General features: G+C 34.5%; 2 protein-coding genes across 4 annotated transcripts in view; one reads left to right on the top strand and one right to left on the bottom strand.

The window, feature by feature from the left end:
* LOC140442521 (uncharacterized) overlaps positions 1-18304 on the top strand; it is a 132813-nt gene extending 114509 nt beyond the window's left edge. Inside the window, exons 3-4 of the mRNA XM_072533586.1 lie at positions 10722-10854; positions 18178-18304. Of these exons, the coding sequence (XP_072389687.1) occupies positions 10722-10854; positions 18178-18304 (260 nt within the window). The remainder of the gene's footprint in view (positions 1-10721; positions 10855-18177) is intronic.
* LOC140442020 (uncharacterized) overlaps positions 176-26118 on the bottom strand; it is a 1060727-nt gene continuing 1034784 nt past the window's right edge. For 2 of the 3 annotated variants that reach the window (XM_072533056.1, XM_072533055.1), the window contains one exon: positions 176-22621. In XM_072533056.1, the coding sequence (XP_072389157.1) occupies positions 22477-22621 (145 nt within the window). In that variant the 3' untranslated portion in view covers positions 176-22476. The remainder of the gene's footprint in view (positions 22622-26118) is intronic. The other variant, XM_072533057.1, reaches the window with a different exon arrangement.

Below are 26118 nucleotides of genomic sequence, written 5' to 3'. Positions count from 1 at the left end.
ACGTACAAATATATATTTAATACATTTAGTAAATAGGTATATTTAGTATTTAGTTAGGCCGAGTGAAACTACGTAAATATGACTTACCCATAATGTTAATTTATTATATAAATATAATATTAAAACTGTTTTACTTACCGGATTTTTCAAACAGCAAATAAAATAAACAAGATAATCAAAACAAAAAAGAAATAATAACTTTATTATTCAACAGTAAAATGATTACAACTAGAAAAGCATTCGGAAACAACAAAAATAACGACATTTAAGATATTTTTAATTTAATTTAAGATAATAACGATGAACGTTGAAAATGGCCATCAGTTCTGAAGAGGTACATTCAATATAACAACAAGTAATTGATAGGTCTGAGCACCTGATACTTAGACTACCAAAATTCTGGCCCAGTCTGGGTTGTCTGCGGCGAATTGGAGCTGCCTAATATACTTAACCTACATACTAACACCTTATAATAATTAATTCAATCAATCGTTACAAGAAAATTTTAAAATAAACGTAAAATCTCGAAAAGTACAAGATAATATAGAAAGTTAAATTTTTAAAAGTGATACAGCTGTATTCCTTTGTTTTTAATGCTAAATCAGCGAAAATTAAGTAGTTTATGTTCAAAAATTTATAAGTAAAACACTGGAAAATCACAAATAGAAAATATATTTTCTAGTTAATTTTCCCAATAACTTAAAATTATTAAATTTTTCCAAATGGTGGCTGGAAAGGCGGAAATTTTACCAACATTTTAAAACTCCTAAAAACAAAAACGTAAGAGTTTTAACACATTTAATAATTGTTTTGCATAATTTATGTTAAAATATATACTTTGACGTGAGTGTGTTTTGGATACAGTTATAATACTGTCCTCATTAAATATATATAAAAAATTCAAATCAAAATTTTTCTCGGTTTTTTTATATTCATATTTTCAGCAAATTTTTCAGAAACAAAAGAGAAAGATTGTCACTTTAAGTAATGTAATTAGAGATTTAGTAATTTTAAATATATAAGATGATTATTCCAGAGTAATACGGAAAATGATGCATGCAGTATATTTGAAGCAGGCTAAAGTTCAATGGATAAAATAGAAGAAGATGAAAAACGGAAATTTGTGGCGAAAAGCTAAAATAAAACTAAAATGATAATTATACAAATTTGCTATAAGAACAGCTGTCGGTATACGATACTAAATTTTTAGCAGCCAAAAAGAAAGAAGATCAACGAATGTACGTATACAACAGAAATAATAAGCACCCAATACGAAGGAAAGCTGAGTTTCTGGACGAGGTACGAAAAGAAAAAAAGAATATTTTTATTTTTTATTTAAATTTTTCAAATTCCAGTTGACCAAAAAATTGCATTGTTGCCAACGTCCACTGATAAAGACGGCACTTGAAGAAGAAGGAAAAGCGAGAAATTACAGAACAATTATTAATATCAAGGCGTTAACATTTTGAAAGCTTTTTCTAATATCGAAGACGAAACATTATAATATTGTCATCTTTGATTGTTGATTTTTGTTAGTATATTCAAAATTTTAGAGTTTAGAAAATCTCACGTACTTAAAATGTTTTTAAAGATCATCCATAAACGCACTAACCAAATACTTGATATGGATATTAAAGAAACCCAATTTTAATTTCGTAAAAGCGTAGGTACCCGTTAACCCTTAAGTACCATGGCGGGGTCAAAATTGACCCCCCGCGTTTTTAATGCCAAGTTTCGCTACCGAAACATAGATTGAGCATTGCGCGCTTTCTGCTAATCTTCGACCGGTAGGTGATTTATCGATCTACGAAAATTCCGTTAGTTTATCTGTTACTACTGCAGAGTTAGGCACGCATAGGGTCAATTTTGACCCGCTTATGGTATAAGTGTTTCTAGTGCAATTAACGAGTAATTTGAAATGGCGGGGTGTAGTCGCAATAAACGTCCTTTGACAAAGAAAGAACTTGAAGAGGAGGGACAAAAAATTATGGACAATGGACTAGATAGTGACAGTGAGTTTTTAGACCAGGCTAGTGAACACAGTGATCACGAAACAGACAGTGAAGAGGAATGGGACGATGATGACGAAAAAAATTAGCAAATTAATAATTTCGAAACTGGTAGTGAATATTTGGGTGAAGAAAGTGATATAGCTGACTCAAGGGATGTGTTTTATTGCAAAAATAGGTACAAGTGGTCTAAAACTTCTCCCACCTTTTCTCGTACACGTAAGCATAATTTAATTAGTCATTTACCTGGTGTTATTGGAAAAGCTCGAGCTAGTATGCCAGAGAAACCAGTTGATGCTTGGGAATGTATTATTAGCCACGATATATTGCAAGAAATTCTTGAGAAAACCAATGAACGAATAACTAATATGGCTTCTAAATATAATTTACACAATTTATCGTGTCAATATACCAATCATCTTGACATAATTGAATTAAAGGCCTTCTTAGGCTTATTATATTTATCTGGGGTATTTAAATCCAATAATGAAGATAAGAAATGTGCATGCTATAAAACTGGCAGAAGAACTCGTAGATGATCTCAAGTAATATGGTTTCGCATCTTGGACATTGCAGGATTAAATGCTAACGTAATTTTTAATGGAGTTCAGCAAAATCAAATAATGAAAAGAAGATTGTTTCTAACCACTTTAGGTCAAGAACTTATTAAGGCCCATTTTACTCGTAGAGCTCAGCAAACTTGTTTACCGAAAGAAATTCGTAGTGTCATTTTTAAAGTTTCCGAACTTCAGGAACCAATGCCTGCCGCAAATCCAGAGCCACAACGACGAAAAAAGAGGGGAAGGTGTAAAATATGTCCATATTCCAAAAACCAAAAGAAAGAAAGCTCATCGTGCGATAAATGTCGAGATTCTATTTGCAAAAATCATTCCCGCATACAGACGTTATGCATAAGCTGTGTTGAAAATTAAAGTAAAATCATGCTTGTCATTTTTGAGATACGAAATCTAAATCGATTTTTTTTTATTTTAGGTAGGAGCTATGATACCTAGATTTCACTATTGGATATAAAAAACTGCACATTGTTATTATTTTTCTTATAATTCGAGAAGGTGCATAGCTATGTTAATTTGACTGAATACAAAAGTTTTTTTTATAAAGTTATATCTAATTAACCAAATTCGTTTATTTTTATATAAATGTAAAAGTAGCTGTAAACAAAATAATTTAAAATAAAACAAGTTAAAAAAAGAATATTTTTGATACAAAAAACAATGGGGGGTCAAATTTGACCCTGCCATGGTACAAATGTTACTATTTTTGGCCATGGTAGTTAAGGGTTAAACTCTCTTTGCATTCAATGTACTAATCTAGATATGCTTGGATGTGAACCAAGATATGTACGTCTGTTTCATAGATTACAACAAGGTTTTCGATAAAGTCCGCCACAAAGAGCTAATAACCATCCTCAAAACAAAACAGTTACAATACAATGACCTTCGAATTATAACAAATCTATATTATAAACAACAGGCACATATACGCATTAATGAACACACATCAGAAGAGTTCGAAATTAAAAAAAGAGTGCGACAGGGGTGTCACCACTACTATTCAATGTATACTCTAAAGAAATTATGAAAAGAGCTCTTGAGGGAGAATCAGCAGGAATAAAGGTCAATGGAACACCAACTAACAAGGAGATAAGAAACAGCAGGATACGAAATGGTCAGTTCACTGTCGACGTCCTTCACTGCTTCACGCCTTCACTGTTCGAGAACCGTCGACGCGTCCCAATGGGCAGATCGGCAACAGTTAAAGTCACAAATTATGAAAGAACACTGACATTAAAACAACAGAAAAATATGCCTTGTTCGATCATTATTAATTTCTATCGCCACCTATGCTTCAGAAACATGGATTAACAAAAAAGGCGATTCGAAGCGTATAATGTCATTTGAAATGTGGGTCTACCGTAGAATCTTGCTTATACTATAGATATCTTAATACCAGAAGAACATAACATAAAAACCAAACTCACTAAAACTATCAACGAAAATTTGGAGAAGATATTTTGAACACATAACTAGAAGATGAGAAGGTACGAAAGAAAAGATAAATGAAAGCAACGTAGCATGCAGAAGATCCAGAGGAAGATCTCCAACACGGTGGTCGTATCAAATAAAAGACTTGTTTGGTTACTCATCCTATGAAGCAAAACCACACGCACAGCAGAGGGATAATTAAATAGAAATTGTCTAATGATATGACGCTACTACATCTTTACGAAGGAGAACATATAGAGGAGGAGAATATGATCAGAGAAAGCACAGGGCATTTTAGTTTCAAAAAATGGTAGTCATTGTCCAAAACTATCAATAATCATCTAGGTATCCACAATATTTATAGCTGTAAAAAGAGTCAACATTTCAAAAGTTATGGACTACATAAATAACTGAAAAATGTTTTTGCAATTTGGTATTAGCAACAGCATTGTTTAAAGATTTAACTATCTACGCCTTGTGTCAAGATTTTCTATAGCCAATTTATCATCGATTGAATTAAATGAGTCTGAAAAAACATACAGCTTATTTAAAAACATTAACAGTGATATTTCTAAGACAAAGCACTTAACCTAGGTTTAATGTCCCTTGGACATTGATACATAAATAAAACAACGTGGATTGTCATTTTTAATGGAAAATATCGGTCGGCTACAACTGACCGCAGACATCTAAAAATTTAAATCTAATATCATACATACAATAACATGTACAAATATCATTTTTATTATATCAAGTATTAATATAGATAGATTCATAGTAATAGACTTTTAAAAAGATCACAACACAGAGTTAATGGTACCGATGCTTTCAGCACTTTCGGTACTGTTTTGAGTTAAAAAAATTATAAAACTACCGACTTGTCTCAAATTTTCTTTATGGCACATGTTTTTTTATTATACATTCTCACAAATTTATTTAATTTATTTTACAATATCCTAATAGCCAAATATATAGTTTCAGCACGATGAGTTTTTCACAATATCAAAAAAAATTGATATAGTATTTGTATTTTTTTCAGATAATTGTTACTGGAAATAAAAGTTGAAGTAAATATTATTATATAACTTTTAAGAATTATATTTTTTGTAAGTAAAATGAAATTGTGTTTTATTTTCGATTTTTTATGAAATGAACAAACTGAGATTATTGATTCGACTGTTCAAATATACCTTTTACGAAAAGGCTTTAGATCTTATTTTTTGTGGTTATATGTACACATATGGAGAAAGAAATGAGCTAGGAGACCGATTGCGTAATTAATTTTGTATCAGAAGAAGAGTTTGTAATTACTAACACTTACTTCAAACTTCTCGAGATTTCGAGTTTAACATAGATATGTATCATATTTTTGTCGATTTTAAAGCGGCATATGACAGTGTCTTAAGACCAAGTCTTTACAACGCTATGAATGAGTTGGGAATTCCAAAAAAAACTCATATGTTTGATAAAAGTGACAATGGCGAAGATGCTATCAGCAGTAAAAATTTAAAACGACTCGTCAACCCCATTTAAAATACATAGGGGGTTAAGGCAGGGAGATGCGCTGGCGTGTCAGCTTTTTAATGTCGCCTTAGAAAAAGTTGTACGAGACGCTAATTTAGATAGCAGGGGAACAATATTTAATAGATCAGTCCAAATTCTAGCATATGCAGACGACGTGGACATTATAACAAGAACTAGGGCGAGAACGGCGGAAATCCTACCCGAGCTAGTAGCAGCCGCAGAACGAATGGGGTTACAGATAAATCAAAATAAAACCAAATTCATGGCGACTAACACAAACACAAGAGCTGGAAATGTTGACACAAATTTAATCATCAATGACCAAAACTTCGAAGCAGTCAAAGGGTTCATATATCTAGGGACATCGGTTAACCCCAATAATAACACATCTGAGGAAATAAAAAGGCGAATAATAATTGCAAACAGGTGTTATCATGGTCTATCAAAGTACTTAGCTAACAAACGTCTGTCTCAAAAAACTCGTATAAGGCTGTATAGAACACTGATAGTCCCCATTCTCACATATGGATCAGAGGCATGAACGCTAACGAAAACAGATGAATCCGCTCTATCCATTTTTGAAAGAAAGGTGCTACGCAAGATATTCGGAGCGGTCTGTGAGAACGGAATATGGAGGCGTAGATATAACTTTTAACTGCAGAATATCTACAAGCATACGTTTGGTGGTAAAGATATTACCACTATAATTAAGCGAAACCACCTGCAGTGGGCAAGACATGTAGTCCGGGCTCCTGAGTCAAACATGATAAAAAATATTCTAACAGCGCAACCCGTGGGAATGAGAAGACGGGGTAGACCAAAGCTAAGGTGGATGGACGGGGTAACACAAGATGCCGAGAAGATCGGAGTCGGCAACTGGAAAATGCAAGCGAGGGACAGAATAGAATGGCGTAGAAAGCTTGAGAAGGTCGAGGCCCTCTAAGGGCTGTAGCACCGAGATGATGATGATGATGATGACTTCAAACTTCTATACAGAAGATTATACACGTGGAAATCACCTCAAGATACTTTAGGCCACATAGTCAGAAATCAAATAGAAATCAGACAGAAATCAGTCCAGACATACCCAGGAGCCGATATCAAGTCAGATCATAACCCACTGATTTGCAAAATGAGGGTAAGGCTAAAGAAGATTCGAAGTAGTGTCAACCCAAAATACGACATCAGGCTAGTCAAAGAGCCACGCACAGAGCAAAGTGTAAAACAGTATATACATAGCAATTTAAATATCGTTATTCAAACGGATTTAATAGACCAGCAGCTTAAAAAATTGCATAGTTTTACAAGACATACAAGAAAAATTCTTCAAGCCACCAAAAATTAAGAAAAAATCGTGGATGACCAATAAGATTCTAGATATGATGGAAGAGAGGAGAAAGGTTAAAGATCAGAATAAGATATTATACAAAACAATAGACAGAGATCAAAAAAGCAATCAGAATGGTTAAGAACACAGCTGAAAGAACAATGTCCATGGAATGAACAATTTCCACAGAAACGATCTCCAGAGATAGAAGAGTGAGACAAGGATACATTCTATCTCCAGTACTATTTAACATGTACTCGGAGCGTATCTTCGAGCAAGCACTGGGGCAACTACAGGAAGCCGTCTTAGTTAACGAAATGCGTCTAAATAACATTAGACATAATGTCGCGCATATTAGATATAAGTCATGAATATGGGCTGGACCTCAATACGAACAAAACAAAGTACATGATAGTTAGTAAGCGCGAAATAGTAACTATACATCTATTGGTAAACCTTCATTGATAGGGTAAACAGCTACACATATCTTGGTACTAATCAAAACAGTCCATGGAATCACTTTACCGAAATAAAACAACGCATATGGAAAGCAAGATCAGAGTTCGTAAAGACGACGTCTCTTTTCATAAGTCACGATTTACCACTAAGTACCAAAATCTGTATCATCAGATGCTATGTATATTCTACATTATTATACGGAGTAGAGGCATGGACGTTCTCTGGAGCTTCTTTGGGAAAGCTCAAGACCTTCGAGATGTGGTGTTACAGGCGCATCTTACGAATTTTGAGTGGATCGTATGACGAATATTGAGGTCCTACGTAGAATGGGCAAGGAATGTGAGATCACTAACACAATCAAAGAGCGCAAATTAGAATATCTTGGCCATTTTATAAGAAATGAACACAGATATTGAGTATTGCAACTTATTCTTCAGAACAAGGTATTTGGAAATAGCGGACCAAGGAGAAGAAGAATATATTGGCTTTAAAACCTAAGGTAGTGGTTTAATACGTCTACAAACGGACTATTTCGAATAGCTTCAAGTAAAGTTAGGATAGCTAAACTGATCGCTAACATTCGAAACGGTTTAGCACCGTAAGAAGAATATATGTACACAAAAATAGAAACTTGGGGTGTGCTACGAATAAAAAATATTAATAAATAGCATAGTCAGGAATATATATGGGCTATTCATAACAATTACTTAATTTATAACAATTAGTAAACATCCATTCCTAAATCTCCAACTAATAATTAAGCAATAAAAATAGAAAGGAATAGAGTCAAATATTTATCTCAGCACCAAACTAAATAGCCAGTGGAATTATTTAAAAGAAATAAACAAAAATAATAATAAAACGCAAAAAAGTGTTAGTTTTGGAGAGACCCATTTTCGGGAACCGACAAATACACTCGCGATCATAAAATCCGGGTCACCTTGAAAATTTCAAGTTTCTTGAATATTTTTCCGTCTGTTGCAGTAAGAACCTTTTTTTTAAGCTAATGTATTTTTTATTTGTCATCAATGTTTCTTTTGAAAGAAAAAAAAACGGTTTTTTTTATTGTTTTTATTGAAAAAGCAGAAAACAAACCAAATTGTTGAAACAGACATACGAAAGAAAAAATGAAAAATACAGAACGTGGTAAAACATCAGTGGAATTTCAATGACTAATATCGTGTATTGCCTCCCCTTGCTCTAATAACCTCTTGCAGACGACGGGGCATATTCTCAATTTTTCTCTGGATTACATGTTGAGGTATGTTATTCTATTCTCTCACTAACAGATCCTTAAGCTCCTGTGCGTTGTTAGGAGGAGGTGTATGGGTTTGAATACGTTTTTTCAAATCGTCCCAGAGATGTTTGATGGGATTCAGGTCCGAAGACCTAGCTGGCCATAAAAACGGCGTCTTCTCCAAGCCCTGCCATGGTGGGCATAACATGTTCTTCCAGAATCTCCGTAATGTTCCTTCGGGCACTTAAGGACCCATTTTTGATAAGGGTAATTCTGTGCGGAAGTCGGAAAATACACCTCCCCAAGCCATGACCGACCCTTCACCAAATGGCATTCTTGGAGCAATGCAAGCTTGTGAAAATCGTTCACCGGTTCTCCTCCAAACTCTTACACGTCCATTGAATCCAGTTAGACAGAAACGGGATTGATCTGAGAATAACACTTTGCTCCAATCATTAATTCTCCAATGCGCGTATTGTCGAGCAAAAGCTAGTCGTGCAACTCGATGCGCCCGGCCAAGTGGCGGTCCTGTAGCCATTACCCGAGAAGATAGTCCAGAAGAACGAAGTCCTCTCCTGACTGTTGCAACGCTAACATTGCGATGTCGTACTTCCTGTAGGCAATTTCGATGCATAACCGCAGTTGAGGTCTGGTTTCGTAAAGCCTGAAACACAAGAAAACGGTCATCTCGTGCCGTGGTCGTTCTTCTTCGTCCAGAGCCAGATCGTCTGGTTAGCAAACTCGTCTCCTGAAAGCGTTGAAGCACTCGTTGAACCGTAGAAAGGCTTAGGCCAACAGTTCTTGCGACTTGCCGTTGAGTGTGACCGTTTTCCATAAGCGCAACAATGCATGCCGTTTCAACAACAGTCAAGGCATTTTTGGCATAAAATAAACAATAATAAACACTAATAATGGCACTAATAAACACTAATGGCGGCAATAATAAACGTTTGTTTGTTGCGTTTGAACAGAAAGTCGAAGCACAAATGAGACATTTAAAACAAGCGGCCGTTACAGGTACCGTTCATTTTGAGAAGTGTCTTTTCCGCGAAATCGGCACTATTGGAATTCTTTGTTACAAAGGAAACCGCTAAGCTGACAACAATTCTCAGAAACATGCATTAGTTTGTATTTGTGTTATTATTATTTACGATAAACCTCGTTAAAAATGAAATAACGGCGATTTTCAAGGTGACCCGGATTTTATGATCGCGAGTGTATTATAAAAAAACGTGCTGTACAGTAATAATATATATTCAATACGGAATAGAGGCAGTCAGATTACTGTAGTAACTATAAGTGGGCATGATGCTGTATATTAAAGACCTATATACCTTGGACATATAACGGGAAATCAAAATCTAACGGTAGTCCTAAGGAGTCGCATAAGTTGTCTGTGTCGAGGTAACTATAGCGATACTTCTGGCGGATTGGATATGTACCTTAAAAGAAAGTTGTGCTACACAATATAATAGACCTGGTTCATAAAATATTCTTAGAATAATAATGGACTTTATTAAAATATATAATGATTATCATGACAATAATGCAATAGCTAGAGGGAGATAAATGTGCTGCGGCCAATAGAAATAGAACATCTGGATTATGTAGATGAAATGAAACAAAAAACGACCTACAGAGAAAGAGAATTAAAAGACAATTTGTTTAAGTTAGCTATTTTTTAAGTAATGAGTAAAATTTACCCAAAAAGGGACTAAAATTTAAAAAGAGTAGTAGAGCAGATACAGTTCAAAAGAATTGGATATCTTATTTCTCATTATATCAAGGACTCTTAGAACAAGCATAGGACTAGGTTATATACCAAAGACTTAGACAGCTGTAAGGATAGTATACATACACAAAATGGGACGACAAGAAACTGCTCTACCTTAGTCCTATATTTCGATCACTCTCACATACTTTCAGTTAAAGGCAATAGAAAAAATTCTTGGTAGACATATTAAGAAGAGGACATTGAGGTATCATTCTCTAAACGGCAACCAGCATGCATATCAAGAAAAAAAATCAACACACACAGCTGGATAAAATAGTTCAGACAACCAGTTATTCCATTAATAAAGGATATATTGCATTAAATGCCTTTCTAGATATAGAGGGCGCATTAAATATTTCATCAATAAATTCTCTTTATATTGCAGCAGTATCAAAAGAGATATCCACTACCGAATACAACTGTATCAAAGCAATGCTGGAAAAAGTTCTTATTCTGAAAGATATGCAAGGAAAAGAGAATTTGGCCAAAACAGTTAAAGGGTGTCCACAGGAGGGACTGTTAGTACTGTAGTTACTCCAGTCAGACCTATTATTACGTATAGTGATCTAAAACCGATGATACATACGAGAGGTTAGGGAGAGAAACGAAGACTTAGTCATACTGAAAGCCTAAGTAATCACTTTACTAACAATTATTAAGTGGAAATTTATGCTAAAGAGATATGCCTGCAGAAACTAATAAAGGGAAACTGCAGAGATAGATCTATAAAAATTTATCTGATAACCAAGTGGTATTAATGCACTGGAATCAAATTGAATTGACTGAAGTTAGTTTGAAACTGTTTTCAGAATCTGATTCGGTTCGGAAATAGTAACAAAATAACTTTGCTTTGCGACCCTAAAAACTTTGTGAAAATATGAAAATATTTACACCTAAGACAAAATCTTTAGTGATGGCAAAAGAACCCAAACCAAGCAAAATACTAATTAACAACGAAATAATTTATTCTCAATATTCGAGAATTTAGAAGAAGAAATATCCAGCTACGAACCTTAAATAGACTGTAAGAAAATAAGTGAATAAAAAACAAAAGAAATATTTTGTATTAGAAAGATTAATTTTTCAATACCAAATAAAAAATGATGGAGAACACAGAAAAGAAGGGAATATAGCCAGTTTATTACACAAATGGATAGTAAAGGATATAGTAAGAGATTTACGACTACCAGACAGAATATCACCAGGAAGACCATTTAAAAGATGATGAAACAAGATTGAACAAGTTTGTATGGTCTCATGTAGAAAAAGACCATATTTATCTTCCAGTGTATATAAATAAATAGCTAAGGAGTAATTGATGATTAATTCATGATATCAAATGTAAGAGACGTGTAAAAATTATTGGTACAAATCTGACGGTCTACTGTTTGTACTGTAAAATCTTGGATACGAAACATCAGAGATTGGACCCACACAAAAGGAAATGAGTTAATTCATCAAGCCCAGAATATAGAGAAATTTGCCATTGATCGCCAACCTCAACAGAGAAGGCACTTAGGAGGAGGGACTGTTTGTACCGTCAGTACAAGTGCGGTGCAATATTCTAACAAAGAGCCAAAGAGACATTTTTTCCTCCGCTGGATTTTACTTTTTTTTTGGTTCAAAATAATTTCAAAACGAGACTTAGAAAGAGCACTAGGAATATCGGTCTCGAAACCACAGTTATCTGGAGATATAACTTTTATTATCCTTACCTATTGCTAAAAAGAGAAGTTAATGATCTAGACAGTGTTCCTGTGACCCTCGACACACCAATAAACTCTTGTTAAGCCTGGTAATATGGATTAACTAACTTAGCTGTTTCAGTCACAAGCAAAACTTGCGAACAGTTTTAAATTGACTTGCAGACCAAATGAACGCAACATTTAGAAGCCAATATAACTGAAGGTATGGATGCCAATTTAAAGTAATTTAATTCTTAATGGTGAAACGACTGGTGTAATCTTGTTTTATATTATAGGCCTAGAAATGCTACCCAACGATTTTAAAATATTTTTACCAATTAAATAAATAGAGTAGTTAATCTACAAAATACTTCTTGAACAGCAAATGTATACCAATTTACCTAGATTGCTTCAAAAGGCTTATGTTAAGGCATGAACTCAAATGGTTGCGTTCTTCCTTCACGTGAAGATTTGTCGAAAAAACTCAGAAGATATGGATTCGAAACCCACCGAGAAGAGTAAGAATCACTATGATTTTATAGATAATGGTGTTAAGTAACTGAATATTAAACAAGTCCAAATCGATTGAAATTCAGGGACATATTGGTTTTCAAGAAGTAAAATCATATAAAATGTATTTGTAAATGACATAAAATAAAACTTGTAAGTAATATAACCTCTACAAGGATTTTATTATACATTTATTTTTTCATTTAATGTTTTAAACAGTTATTTAAGATTATAGACGTATGTCAATATAGTAAAAAACACAACGATACATTATTAAAAAGGCTCTTATTAATAAATAAAAAAATACTTTAATTCACTTTAAATATTGTTCAAAACTCATTGCGATGACAGTATTCGTACAACCATTTCCTAAAGATTAAATATTAGTAAGTATATAAATTCATCTATGTCCTAACTTAAAACGATTGTTAATATGAAAATAAGAGTTAGAAACACTCATTATATTGAGCAAATCCACTAGGTATTTTTTTGCAAGTAAAACCGAGACAAGTGTTCAGTTTTCCTGACGTTATATAATACGTATTTCATTACAATAATATATTTATGGCCGTTTTTGATATTTGATTAACATTTGAGTTCAGATCTATTGCTCAAACATGTCAGAAATGATATTAAATGTGAACACTTTAAAAACTGTTACTTGTGTGAGAACTTTATGGTAAATAATGTTAATTTTAATTGCTTGAAATATTTATATGTGCCATTGAACATGACTAGCATAATCAAATCTATACAAAAGTGACACAGAAATAAATGCTTTAAAAAAGAAACATATGTATTCCGATTTTAAGTACTTGTGTGATATTTTTACTATAATTTTGTCTTAGCATAGTCAAGTACATATAAATACATACACCTAATTATGCTCAGAGTTGCTTAGAATTGCGATACATAGGTACTAATAATTCAGAAAAGCTCAAAAATTACCTTCATTTCCAAAGTATTACTAACTAAATACCTCTCCTCTGTCACTCCACATATCAGGATGGAAGAGCTGGTTAAGGCAAAAGATCCTTCCCGATGCCTGCTATGACCAGATTCCCATTCTTTCTTCTACACATTCATCATGAGCCACACCCACACGAACCGTCAAAGACTTTCAACCCCCTGCCTTAGCAAGTTTGCTTTCTCTTCCGCGTCATCTGTATCTTATTCTCTCCTACATAAGCCTGCGACAGTCCAAACTCCACTAAGGTGCTACTAGCTCGTTCTAAAATTCTGTTCCGAGTTCCTTTTCCTCTCGTCCTTTTAAAGAGAGCAGCTCTTCAAATCTAATCAAACATTCTGCAGTTACACTCACTTTTATCCGCTCAACGCTAACATTCCAACATCGTGTGTGTCACAGTATCCGAAATACCACAGTAAAGATACTAATAGGACTATGTTCTCCGAAACCTAAAACATCACCAAGCGTGTTGCCTCTTCCTCTTGCTACTACTGACCGATTAAAACTAATCCCTCGGCAAGTCTTATCTCAGTCATCTCTCCAATTTTCCGCCCCCTACCACTATAAATCCTGGCCCTTTCATCTGCCAGCACATGTAAACGAACATATCTGGTAATCACCCACAGAGCGACAGCTGACACAGTCCTTTAGGCACATGCTACCTGCAGCAGACCCCGAAGTATTCCCAGATAGGGGAGATCCTGATCATCTATAGGCTTTGGCGAAGAGAAAAAAGAATAAAAGGAATAAACGGAGGTCATTCGTAAAAAGGGTTCCCTATGCCGCTAAGAAAGAATGCTATGTGCTGGAAGAAATCTGGCAACACTGTCATACGCATCAATGTTTCCTCTCTCTCACCCAACTACGCTCTCCTCGCTGCATTGCTGAGTGCTGACCTAGCAGCCTTCGAAGGTGTAGCTCGCAATCGCTGTTACCGTCAGATGTGAAATTCATGCTGTAATAGTTTTTTAAATTTAAAACAGATGTACTCTATTGGCTTTCATCCTTATTTAATGAAGGATAATTACAGTTTATCGGAAAATGTACATAAGGTACCCTCAAAATTAAGCAGCAATACCGGCTAACTCCGACAGCGATTGCGAGACAGTACAAATACTGAGAAGTGAGATATAGAACCGCTGGAGAGGATGATTGTCCAGTAGTGTAAGGCTTCTGTGTATGTCTCACATCAAATTAAACAACTGCTTAGAGATTCTGGCTAGAATGTTCTGCACCCCTTCTAGTCCGGACCTAGCAGCAAGTGATTATCACTTATTCCCAAAATTCAAGGAACACTTGAGTGGTTTACGCTTCAGTACCGTTAATGAAGTCAAGGAAGGGGTAACTCGATTTCTCAAAGGATTTGCGGTAGAATTCTATAACATGGGGATAGAAAAAATGGAGCACCATCAGCAAAACTGTTTAAAAAGAAACGGCGATTATGTAGAAAAATGATGTAAGACTTAAGTTTTATAATGATGTGTAGTACTTAGAACATAAACTGAGTTGTCTATTTTTAAAATAAGTGGAAATCTTATTCTACGAATGTCCCTCGCACTTGACAAACGAAATGGCGGTATCTCTATCGCAGGTAAAAAGAACTCAAACCTTAAATACAAATTCTAATGGCAAGATCAAAGAAAAATATCAAGCCTGCTACAGCTAGTATAAATCAAAAGCAGTAGATGTGATCTTAGTATCAATAAATAAAAAACAAAAATTATGATAGTCAATCATTCAAATTGACTGCAAACAACCGGAGCCGTGGACCAGTTTAAACTGGTTAACGAATTGTCTAAAACCTTGCGTTGCTCTAGTGAAACCGAAATACGTAGAAAAATTGAAGTGGTCAACAGCGCTATTTGTCGAAGAACAGACACTGGTCCAAAACATGGACAATAAAATTAGACGATAAGAAAAGAATTAACGCCTTCGAGGTGCGGTGCTGGAGGAAATTGCTTGTGATCTAATGGACAGAGCACAGAACAAATCAATTAATCCTCCAAGATCCTAAAATTCAGACTAGCTTCTCTTCTATTTGTCTCGCAGGCATTTTAAATACTTTCAGAGGCACTATACAATACTCCACATAAGACAATTATAAGAGGACCAAATGAAAAGAAGTAAATAGTACAACATTCAAGTGGATATGCACAGCTTCTTTGTAGATGGTTAGTGATTTGTAAATAGGGCAAAACACCGTCCTGATTTGAAGGATCATACAGAAATCTGCATCCTCAATCACTTGAAGTCTAGTAGTAAATCAAATATCAATAGCTGTGGGTTTTAAAAATCCTCAGCAGTGCCCCGTTAAGAATAAGCAGCTGGCAAGTTTCCTAGAGAAAGTTGCCAAACGTCATCTATGTGACAACCAAAACAACTACAATAACTAAGATCATAGTTGAGTAGAAACATAGTTTAAATTTTTTTTTGAACCTATTCTCTATCCTTCCATTGTTGGATGTAGGTCTCCCCCAGTTCTCCCCATCTTTCCCTATCTTGAGCTGTTCTCTGCCATGTGGGATCTCCTTGTTTCCTGATGTCATCTTTCCACCTCATCTGTGGTCTGCCTCTTGATCTCTTTGCATTGTATGGACGCCACTTTCCAATGGAATTGTTCCATCGTCCGTCTTGGAGACGTTTAATTGTGTCCAGCCCATTTCCATTTTAGTTTTTCTGCTTGTTCTATCACGTCTACTGCCTTTGTTCCGGTTCTGATCCACTGGTTACGTTTTCTATCTTTAAGTGATATACCCAACATTTGTCTCTCCATCGCTCTTTGTGCCTTCCTTATCCTATCCAAATTGGCCTGTGTAAATGTCCATGTCTGTGCTCCGTAGGTGAGCACCGGTATTATACAGGAGTTATATTCCTTGCTTCGTAAGTATAGAGGGATTGTTTGATTTTTTAGAACGTAAGAAAGTTTGCCGAACGCTGCCCATCACATTCTTACTCGTCTCGATATTTCGGGCTGTTTGATTTTCTCTGTTAGCTCTGATTGCTTGTCCTAGATAGATATACTCATTTACCTGTTCTATTTTTTCTGTTTGTATTTTTATTGCCTCTTGATCTTCCGTGTTTGTCATTGCTTTTGTTTTGTTGAGGTTAATTTTTAGGCCTTTTTGCAGTGATTTTTCATGAAGTTCTAGAATTAATGCTGAATGAACTTCATAGTTTAAATATTTCCTACTTATTTTTAGTATCCAAGTAAGGCCCACTTATATTTTATGTTAATAACCATATTATCTATACAATTACCGATTTTTTTTCCTTTAGAAAAACATAATATTTCCGTAGCGAATTGGTAAATTTTGGCAAAACTACCCTTCCGTTAAATTAAATTGCATGTAACTAGTGGCACAGAAAATATAGTGTAATAGAAAATGCTCATTAAGGAATTTGGAAAAAGAGAAGTACCAGTTGGCGTATAGACTACCAAAGAAGAATATAGACGACAGTAAATAAAAATGGGAAACATTAGTAAAGAATGTTATTTCTAATTAGTTAAATATATAACAGAGCTGATTATTAATAATTTTCGTTAGCTCATGTTTAAAATCTGTTTAAATTATTTTGAGTCTATTAGTTGAGTTTTACTTATTTCGATATTGAATTTGGAATGTTCATATTGATTAATTTTGTCAGTGATATCAATGGTATAAAAACTAAATTTAACATGTTTTCATTCGTGTTAACATTAAAATAAATAACAAAGTTTATGTCTATTTTACTAGTAACAGTTTTCTCGTGTTCCGTATATTTTGAGCACTATTTCCTTTACCAGATCTAATGGTGCGATGTTGATGAATGAATAGCAATGATGCTCTTTGAATAGTGTCTCACTCGACATTCGAAAAGGCACTAACGTTACTTTGTGTAACGTAACACAACCCCTATTTTAATATTAAATATAAATCTCTGTAATATGTGGTTTGCAATTTGTACACTACTACCCTATAATTTTTTTATCTACGTTTTGACTAACTTCTGAATAATTAATGATTTTATAGTACAAGATTTGACGATCACGATAAAATTTTATTTTTGATTTTAGGTTATAATATGTTTTAAATAAATTTAAAAATAAGCACAAAAAAAGTTAGAATTATAGCAGAGAAATCAGAAAAGAATTGTGTCAATATTGAAGACAACATATTATAGTATTAACCCTTAACTAGTCTCTACATGGTCAAAAACACCGCACGTATTAAAAGTTGCTAATATTTCGGAAAAAAATTACATTTGGCAACCACGGCCTTCAGTAGCTCACTTATTCAATACAAGGACACAAGAAGCCCCAGTACTAAATCAGAGTAGCGGGAGCTTTGTTGATTAGCAGTTACAGCGCAAAGGTCATAATTTCCGCGCGCGTCTAGTCAGCTAAAAAGTTTTTATAAATCGTTTTATTGTGTTTCTTATCACCTTAAGGTATTTATAAACGCTAGTTTTTTAAATAATATACTGTTATACTTTTGTCTTAGTAAAGTAACCTTTTGAATATACCTCTCTTTCTTTGACTATGTAATTAGTCATCAAATTTTAAATTACTTTGCAGCAAATTACTAATACGATATTTCATAATTTTCTTTGTTCTATTATTGAGAATCAAATATTAATTTTTTTAAATTTTAAGTTACAGCAAACTTTTATATATATACCTTGTTTGGCTTTATTTTTAGAATGGACTATGAGAAGGAACAAAGGAGACTTCAAGTCCTCATGGAAAAAGATGACGAGAATGAAGTAAATCCGGAAGTTATTGATGAGAGGTCGGAAGATTCGAAAAGCGAACAAGAACAGGATTGAGAGGAAATAGGAGAAGTTTTACTGAATAATTTACAAGAAGAAAGTGTCTTTAGGGGAAAAGATGGTACAGTGTGGAGAAAGCATCAAAGAAAAAACAAAAGGGTACGTATGAGAAAGCCTAATTTAGTAAAACCTGGGCCTAATAGATTTACGAAAAAGTTGAAAGACATTTATGAAATATGGAGTTATTTCATTGATGAGGACATGATTTACATAATTGTAGAATCCACTAATGAATACATTGAAAGTATAGCAAAAAATTTCTCTAGGGAGAGGGATGCAAAGCTTATAAACCCATCTGAAATTCGCGCTCTTATAGGCCTTTTATATTTGACAGGGACATATAAAGCCCATCACCTGAATACAGAAGATATCTGGCAAACTAACGGCGAAGGTATCGAAATATTTAGACTAGTTATGTCCTTATCCCGATTTCGGTTTCTTCTAAGATACATTAGGTTTGATGATAAGGTCGATCGTGAAGAACGTAGGAGACTGGATAAGATGGCCGCCATCCGAGTATTTTTTGACAAATTCGTAGAAAAGTGTAAATCGGGATATAACTCTTCGTAACATGCGATAAAATGCTTTCTGGATTTTTAGGAAATTGCCCTTTTATACAATATATTCCAAGCTAAGGAACGGTAGAACAAGGAACGAAATCCACAACATCATCAGTAACAAAAAACAAATAGTTAAAGATGTAAGAGTGCTCAACAAAATCACCCCAAATAGTGACCACAGAATGGTACGAGTAAATGACCAAATCAATATAAAGAGAGAAAGGAACATAATGATTAAAAATAAATCTCAGTGTATCTGGATACCTTTATTAAATATCAAACAATATCAGGCACGCACCAATAATAAGCTACTACTTGCGTCATAAACGCCTTACAAGATTGTCGTCGAGTGCACTGTCCTAAAAGCAAATCAGATAGTAAAATAAGTTCGTATACTGAAACGCTGCTGAAACAAAGAAGACAAATAAGAAGCGATAAAAATGCAGACAGCCACATTCTAAGAGAAATAAATAAAAGTATTTTGAAGGTAGTAAGATAATAGCAACAGAGATGGAATGCCTGCGAAGATGCTGCAGAGTAACAAGAATGGATAGGAGAAGTAATGACGAAATAAAGCAAAGAACATCAATAGAAACAGACATACTAACATATATAGAACAAAAAAGACTAAAGTGGTATGGACATGTAAGAAGAGCTAGCGACAGCAGATGGATAAAAAGAATAACCGAATGGAGCCCCATAGGAAGGAGGAAAAGAGGACGACCCCGAAAATCCTGGAGGAACGAAGTAGACGACGCCATGAGTAAGAGAGGACTAAACGATGGAGAATGGAACAACAGAGAGAGATGGAAACGGTTGAGCGAGGGAAGGCAGTGAATACTGTAGAATCCCTAAATATATATATATTTTGAAGGTAATTAGGAGAGTTTTAAAGAAATTTAAACCGACAATATTAAATTCACTATCGAGGAAAATAACAGCCTAAAAGTTCCACGTAGCAAGCTAACGAATAGAAAATGCGAAATTTATAAATTAAGAAATAAGCAAAATATTACATAGAGACGATTTATTACATATTATCGTTGCACAGTTTGACGAGGAATTATATGGAAATAGACGAGAAGTTCAAACAGGAATACAAACAGTTATTTCAAAGAAGATCATGAATCAAGGTTCCCAACTAACGCCAGAGATAAGGGTAGATAAGATTCGATCAGCATTAAGAAAAATGAAAAACAACAAAGCCCCAGAAGAGGATGGAATTGTAATAGAAGCTATCCTAAATGAAGGAGATATGCTATTAAATCAATTAAGGAAGCTGTTTAATCTATGTTTGCAGTTAAAGAAGAGAGCAATGTTATAATTATGCTTTTGCATAACAAAGGAGATAGAACAGACCTAAAAAATTATAGACCTATTAGCCTGTTGAACCGTATATACAAGCTCTTAACTTAGGTTAGTAACATCAAGATTGGAGAAAAAATTAAATTTCTATCAACCGAGAGAGCAGGCAGGATTCCGTTCAAATTATGGTACCAACGATCACCTCTAGACAGTAAAGATACTCATTAAAAGATCTATAGAATACAGCAATCCTCTTGTCCGTACTTTCATAGATTTCCATAAAGATTTCGGCACGATCAAAATAGACAGCTTTATAGAAGCAATGAATGACAGCATGATTGACCATAGGTATAATTAACTTATTTACAAAAATGCCACTACGACTGTTAAGATACATTGGATACGGCAAGGAGATACATTGTCACCAAAATTATTCATAACGGCGTTAAAGTATGCCTTTAAGATGGTTAACTGGGACCACACAGGAGTAACAACAGACGGCAAAAAGCTTAATCATCTCCGTTTCGCAAATGACATAGTTTTTATCACAATTTAGGAAAAGCTTCAGATATATTAAATGAATTGGACTTTGCATGTTCAAAGGTGGGCCTCAAAATGAACTTGACCAAAACTAAGTTTATGACAAATATGGTCCCCAATACCCATTTAACTATTCAAGACAAAGTGGTAGAAATGGTAGAGAAATATACGTATTTGGGTCATGACATAAGAATCAGCAGGAATAACCAAATATGCGAAATCCAAAGACGAATTATTTTAGCATGGGCAGCCTTAGGAAAACTGCGAGACACACACTTAGGGCCAACATACCAATTAGCCTCAAAAGAAAAGTATTTGACCAATGAGTATTACCGGTCAAGACCTATTAGGTGAAAACTATGACTTTAACCAAGATTACGGCTTTGAAATTGAGAGTGGCACAGAGACGAATGAAACGGTCTATGCTGGGAGTGCCGTTGCAAGACCGAATAAGAAACGAAGATCTGCGAAGAAGGACGAGTATTGCCGATGTTGTGGAACGCGTAGCGAAACTGAAATGGAACGCGGCAGGCCATGTAGTGAGAATGCACGATGGACGATCAAAATTACAAATTGGAGGCCAAAAGCAGACAAAGGTAGTAGAGGAAGACCACCTACATCTAGATGTTACAGTGGAAGGCAGTAGGAAGGCGGAAAAAAGGAAGGCCTTTAGGATGACTTGGAAGACAACCTGAAAACCATAAATATAAGACAATGGTGAAGAAGGGCCCAAGAGAGATCTTAATAGAAGGACATAGCCAGACAGGCAAAGATCCATCCAGGGTTATGAAGCCAAGAGAAGAAGAAGAAGAAGAAGAAGAAGAACCTACACGTTGGGCTGACGAAATCAGGCGTATTACCAAAAATTGGCAACAAAGAGGACTAAATCGTAAAGAATGCAGGAGTTTAAGGAAGGCTTATGTCTAGCAGAGGACGTGATTAATGAAGGCTGGATGATAATGATGATGATGACGATGAAACATTATTGTAATGAGTAGAACAAAGATGTAAGTAGAAAGAACCAGGAAAGCGACTTAAAACACCTAAATGTAAATTCATAAAACTCCGAACTAAAATAAATATGTGAAACAAAATAGCTAATACTATGAGGGAACCTCAGGTTACAAATTATATACAGATATTTCAAAATATCTATTACTTAACTATATGTATTAAAAAATTAGGAAGAATGTGAAAGAAAATTAAGCAAAAAAAAAGATCATATCAGGAAAACGATACTGAAATTTTTACATCGAAAAAGATAACCTGTGCAAAGATTGAAATACGCTTAAAGCAAAATAGAGTAACTAAGAAAGAATTTACTTAAAAAAGTAAAATAGGTATAACAATTTTTTGGTATCGTATAGTGTAAAGTATTTCTCTCCGAATTTACTTTCAAGTATTCGAATATTTGAAAATTATTCAATTGCAGCGAGTTTTATCCATGACCCAAGCTGTATTAGTGCTTATAGCAGGTGCACTTTCGTCGTTCCATCTATAAATAAAAATTTTCCCTTAGTTATTATCTAGATATATTTCTACTTATCCTTTGTGTATTTTTAAAATATAAACAAAATAATTAGTTTAAGGAATAATAAAAAAAATTACACATCTATCCCAATCGCCAAATCTTCTACTATATTTTCGAAAAGGTGAGGTGGTTTTTTGATCTGACTCTTATTCTTTATTTTTGATTGCCCTTTACCTGCTTTTGATTAATTTTGTTTATTTAAAAATGAATTATTTATCCTTTATTCTCTAAGACTAAGTACTAAACGGACTTGGCACGGAAAGTTCGTAGCTACTGGTTGAAGAAGGGGTCTCCTTTTCTTTTCTTTTGACAGGTTCGGCATCAGGGGGTCGATGAGACTTCATATGTGCACTACGACTTTTGATTTTTGAGAACACTCTGTTGATAAAGAAATATTTTAAAGTTTTATGGAAAAATATGTGGTCCAAACCGTTATAATCGATATTGTAATAACTTACTCTAGCTTAGAAAAAAAAAACATACCAAAGCTAGTTAGATGCGGTATTTTTTTTAAACACCGTCAGTTTTATTTCATAGTGAGTTGTTTTATATTCCCTAGTAGTAGTTAAATGGACATGTTTGTAAGATTTTTATACTTTAAACCAGGGCTTCCAAAACTTATTCATACTGGGACGCTCTTGAGACTTTGCTATTTTTTGCGACGAGCTCTTAACCCAACCCCCAAGAATACTTGGTACCAATATATACCAAAATACCAATTTTAGTACTTTTTAATACTAATTTTTTAGTAGAAATTAAGAAAAAAATCAAAACATAGGCATAAAAATAAAAAAGGATAATTAGTTATGTAACTGGCTGGTTAATGTAAGGGATGTGCTTGCTTTTTTGAGCATAGCTTATAAAACCGGGGCTCCAGTTTGGAAATTGTCACTCCCATTTCTTTTTCTGAGTTTATTTTGACCTGTACTTTTTTTTTAATTACTCCAACTGTAGAAAAACATGTTTTGCACAAGCACTAAGTCCTTTAACCTTTCCCGAAAAAAACCTTTAATGCAGCAGTGCTGATAGCATGATATTCATGAGAAAGTGAGCTCCAAAATTCAAACAGTTTGTCCTTGTCGCATTAAAGCTTTAGGCTGAAATCACAGGACAATTCTGTCAGTTGTTCTTCTTCCTCTGTTGAAATTGTCGTTGGCGTCGATGACAGGAAATGGTTTCTGACCCAATCATATTGCTCCATATCTTCGGGAAAATATTTCGCAAAGTCTTCGCTTGTGTAAACATATTTTTTTAAGAGAAATCAAGCATTTCTCTCGATTTTTCTTGTAGAATACCTTGTAAAGCAGGGAACGGTCAATTTCTTGATCTAATTTTCTCTTCCATAAGAGCAACTTCTTCTGAAACCCAGTAATTTTATCTGCCAATTGCAGGATATGAGTATTGTTTCCCTGCAAAGACTTATGAAGATCATTTAATTTTTTAAATATGTCACAGAGGTATGCTAATTTTATTATAAACTCTGAATTAATAAAGTTTTGCCCATCATCATGTGATTCTGTATGTAGATACGTGTAAAATTAATTTCTTAATTCGTATACACGTGCGAGTACGTTGCCTTTGGAATGCTTGGTCCCCATTTCTTCACAAAGTTTATGGAAAAGTCTTGATTTCACGGGTCGTGTTTTAATGTAGTTCACCACTTTAATAATGCTATCCATCACAACATTTAATTTAGGTGTAACGTTCTTTGCTGTTAAGGCCTCTCTATGTATGACACAATGTGTCCATTTTATACTTGGAGCCTTGGTTTTGATGAGAGCTTGTAGTCCTCCATACTGTCCAGACATAGCTCGGGCACCACTATTATACACGCCTACACAGTTATCCCAGTTAATATTAGTTTTACTCATATATGAGTTTAAAATCTCGAATAAATCGGTAGCTTTACAGCTTTCACATATTTTTACTGCAAAATACCAAATCCTCACATATATTTGTTTCTGCATAACATATCAATTGAGCATCATCATTACTATTACTCGCCTCGTCTAGTTGAATGGCAAATAAACATGAAAGTTTTCCCACAATTTGCTCATTAATATCTTCTGCCATGTCGTGTATACGGCGACTAACCGTATTGTTTGAAAGAGGTACATTTTTTATTTCTTTAACTGCGATTTATACAGCAGAGGCTATTGCAATATATGAAGCTTTATTATTAAAATCTATTGGTAAATATGGACTACCAAACTTACCAGACTGCCCATACATTTATAGAATTAAACATATTAATCAAACTCTTTTAACCAAAGGAATCAATGTACATTTTCATTTTGATTTCATTTGAACATAATTATTTGACTTATTGGCCAAATCAAGCATTTCAACCAATACTGGTATTCTACATAAAGTAACACTTTCTGATAGTATTATTTCTTGCAAGTCAACATTGCTTCGAGAGTGGAGCTACCAGTGGAAGCAATACTCTTTTGTAAATCAAAATAGATACTCCTTAATTCAGCCAGATATTGCCAAATTTCCTTGGTACAAGTCTTGTAGAGCTTCCAGGAGGCACATAACTTCCATTATTAGAATACGCTTCGGATATGCATGTTATCCAAAACACTTATTTAAAATACAGGTGGTGGATGATGAAAAATATGAGCATTATGGAGAGCAAAGTGATTTAGATTATATATTTTTTGGTTGTTCTAAAAATACACTCTACTGATCCAAATTTATAAATGATTTATTAAAATATAAAATAGCAGCCCCTTGAAACATAATATATTTATTATCACTTGGCTCTATAGATGTTTCATCATCATCATCATCCAGCCCCATTTTCACATCCGTTGTTGGGTATAGGCCTCCTCCAAACGTCTCCAGTTCTCTCTATCTCTACCTGCTGCAATCCAGTTTGTTTCTATTCTCTTTAGGTCGTCGGTCCATCGGGTGGGTGGTCTTCCTCGACTTCGCTTGTCGGCTCTTGGTCTCCACTCCAATAATCTCTTCGTCCATCTTCCGTCTTCCATTCTAGCAACATGTCCAGCCCACCTCCACTTTTGTTTATCGATTCGCAGTATAATATCGTCTACGCCAGTTCGTCGGCGTATCTCCTCATTTCTCACGCAATCTTTCAAGGTCAGGCCCAGCATGAATCTCTCCATTCGCCTTTGTGTTACCCTCAGTTTTTCGGCAGTAGTTTTCGTTAAAGTTAGGGTCGCTGCTCCGTAGGTTAAGACCGGTAAGATGCATTGGTTAAATGCCTTCCTTTTCAGGTGATTTGGGATATTTGTTTTAAAAATGTCTTTCATCCTTCCATATGCCGCCCATCCCAACGTGATTCGTCTATTTAGCTCGCAGGTTTGGTTGTCTCTGGTTATTCTAATTTCATGACCCAAGTATGTGTATTTATCGATTAATTCTACCTTGTTGTTATTGATGTTTACAACTCTTTAATTCATTTTAAAAGACAGCAAATTATCATTATAATTCTCTAAAATTATTTAGCTATTCTTGTTACCTTTATTTTAAACCATTTGTATAATTTCCTCCTTTCTGTGACCTAGTGTTGTTGTGTCTTATATAAATCAATGCCTTGACAGGTCCCTAGGCGAGAATAGTGTGTCCCTGTTCTCCTAATATCGATGTAATATTTTATTTTGATAGGGCATTTAGGTAAATTATAATGATGAATACTGTCATATTTCTTTTGTGTCTGGCTGTATGACCAGAAGTATAAGCCAAAAAAAAAAAATTAACTGCCGATTCTCCAATCATCAAGATCAGTTCCTCAGCGATTGTATGTGGTTTTTTACATTTGGCCACACGGTAAGCTACCATGTAAGAGGCGAGCAATGCTTTGGTTGGAATTGATGATCTTGTAACTAAAGCCGTGGTCTCTTGGTTTA

Source organism: Diabrotica undecimpunctata, chromosome 5 (genome assembly GCF_040954645.1).
Source record: "Diabrotica undecimpunctata isolate CICGRU chromosome 5, icDiaUnde3, whole genome shotgun sequence".
Lineage (NCBI taxonomy): Eukaryota > Metazoa > Arthropoda > Insecta > Coleoptera > Chrysomelidae > Diabrotica > Diabrotica undecimpunctata.
Note: the sequence above shows the minus strand (reverse complement) of the source record. Positions and strands in the feature narration are given on the sequence as shown.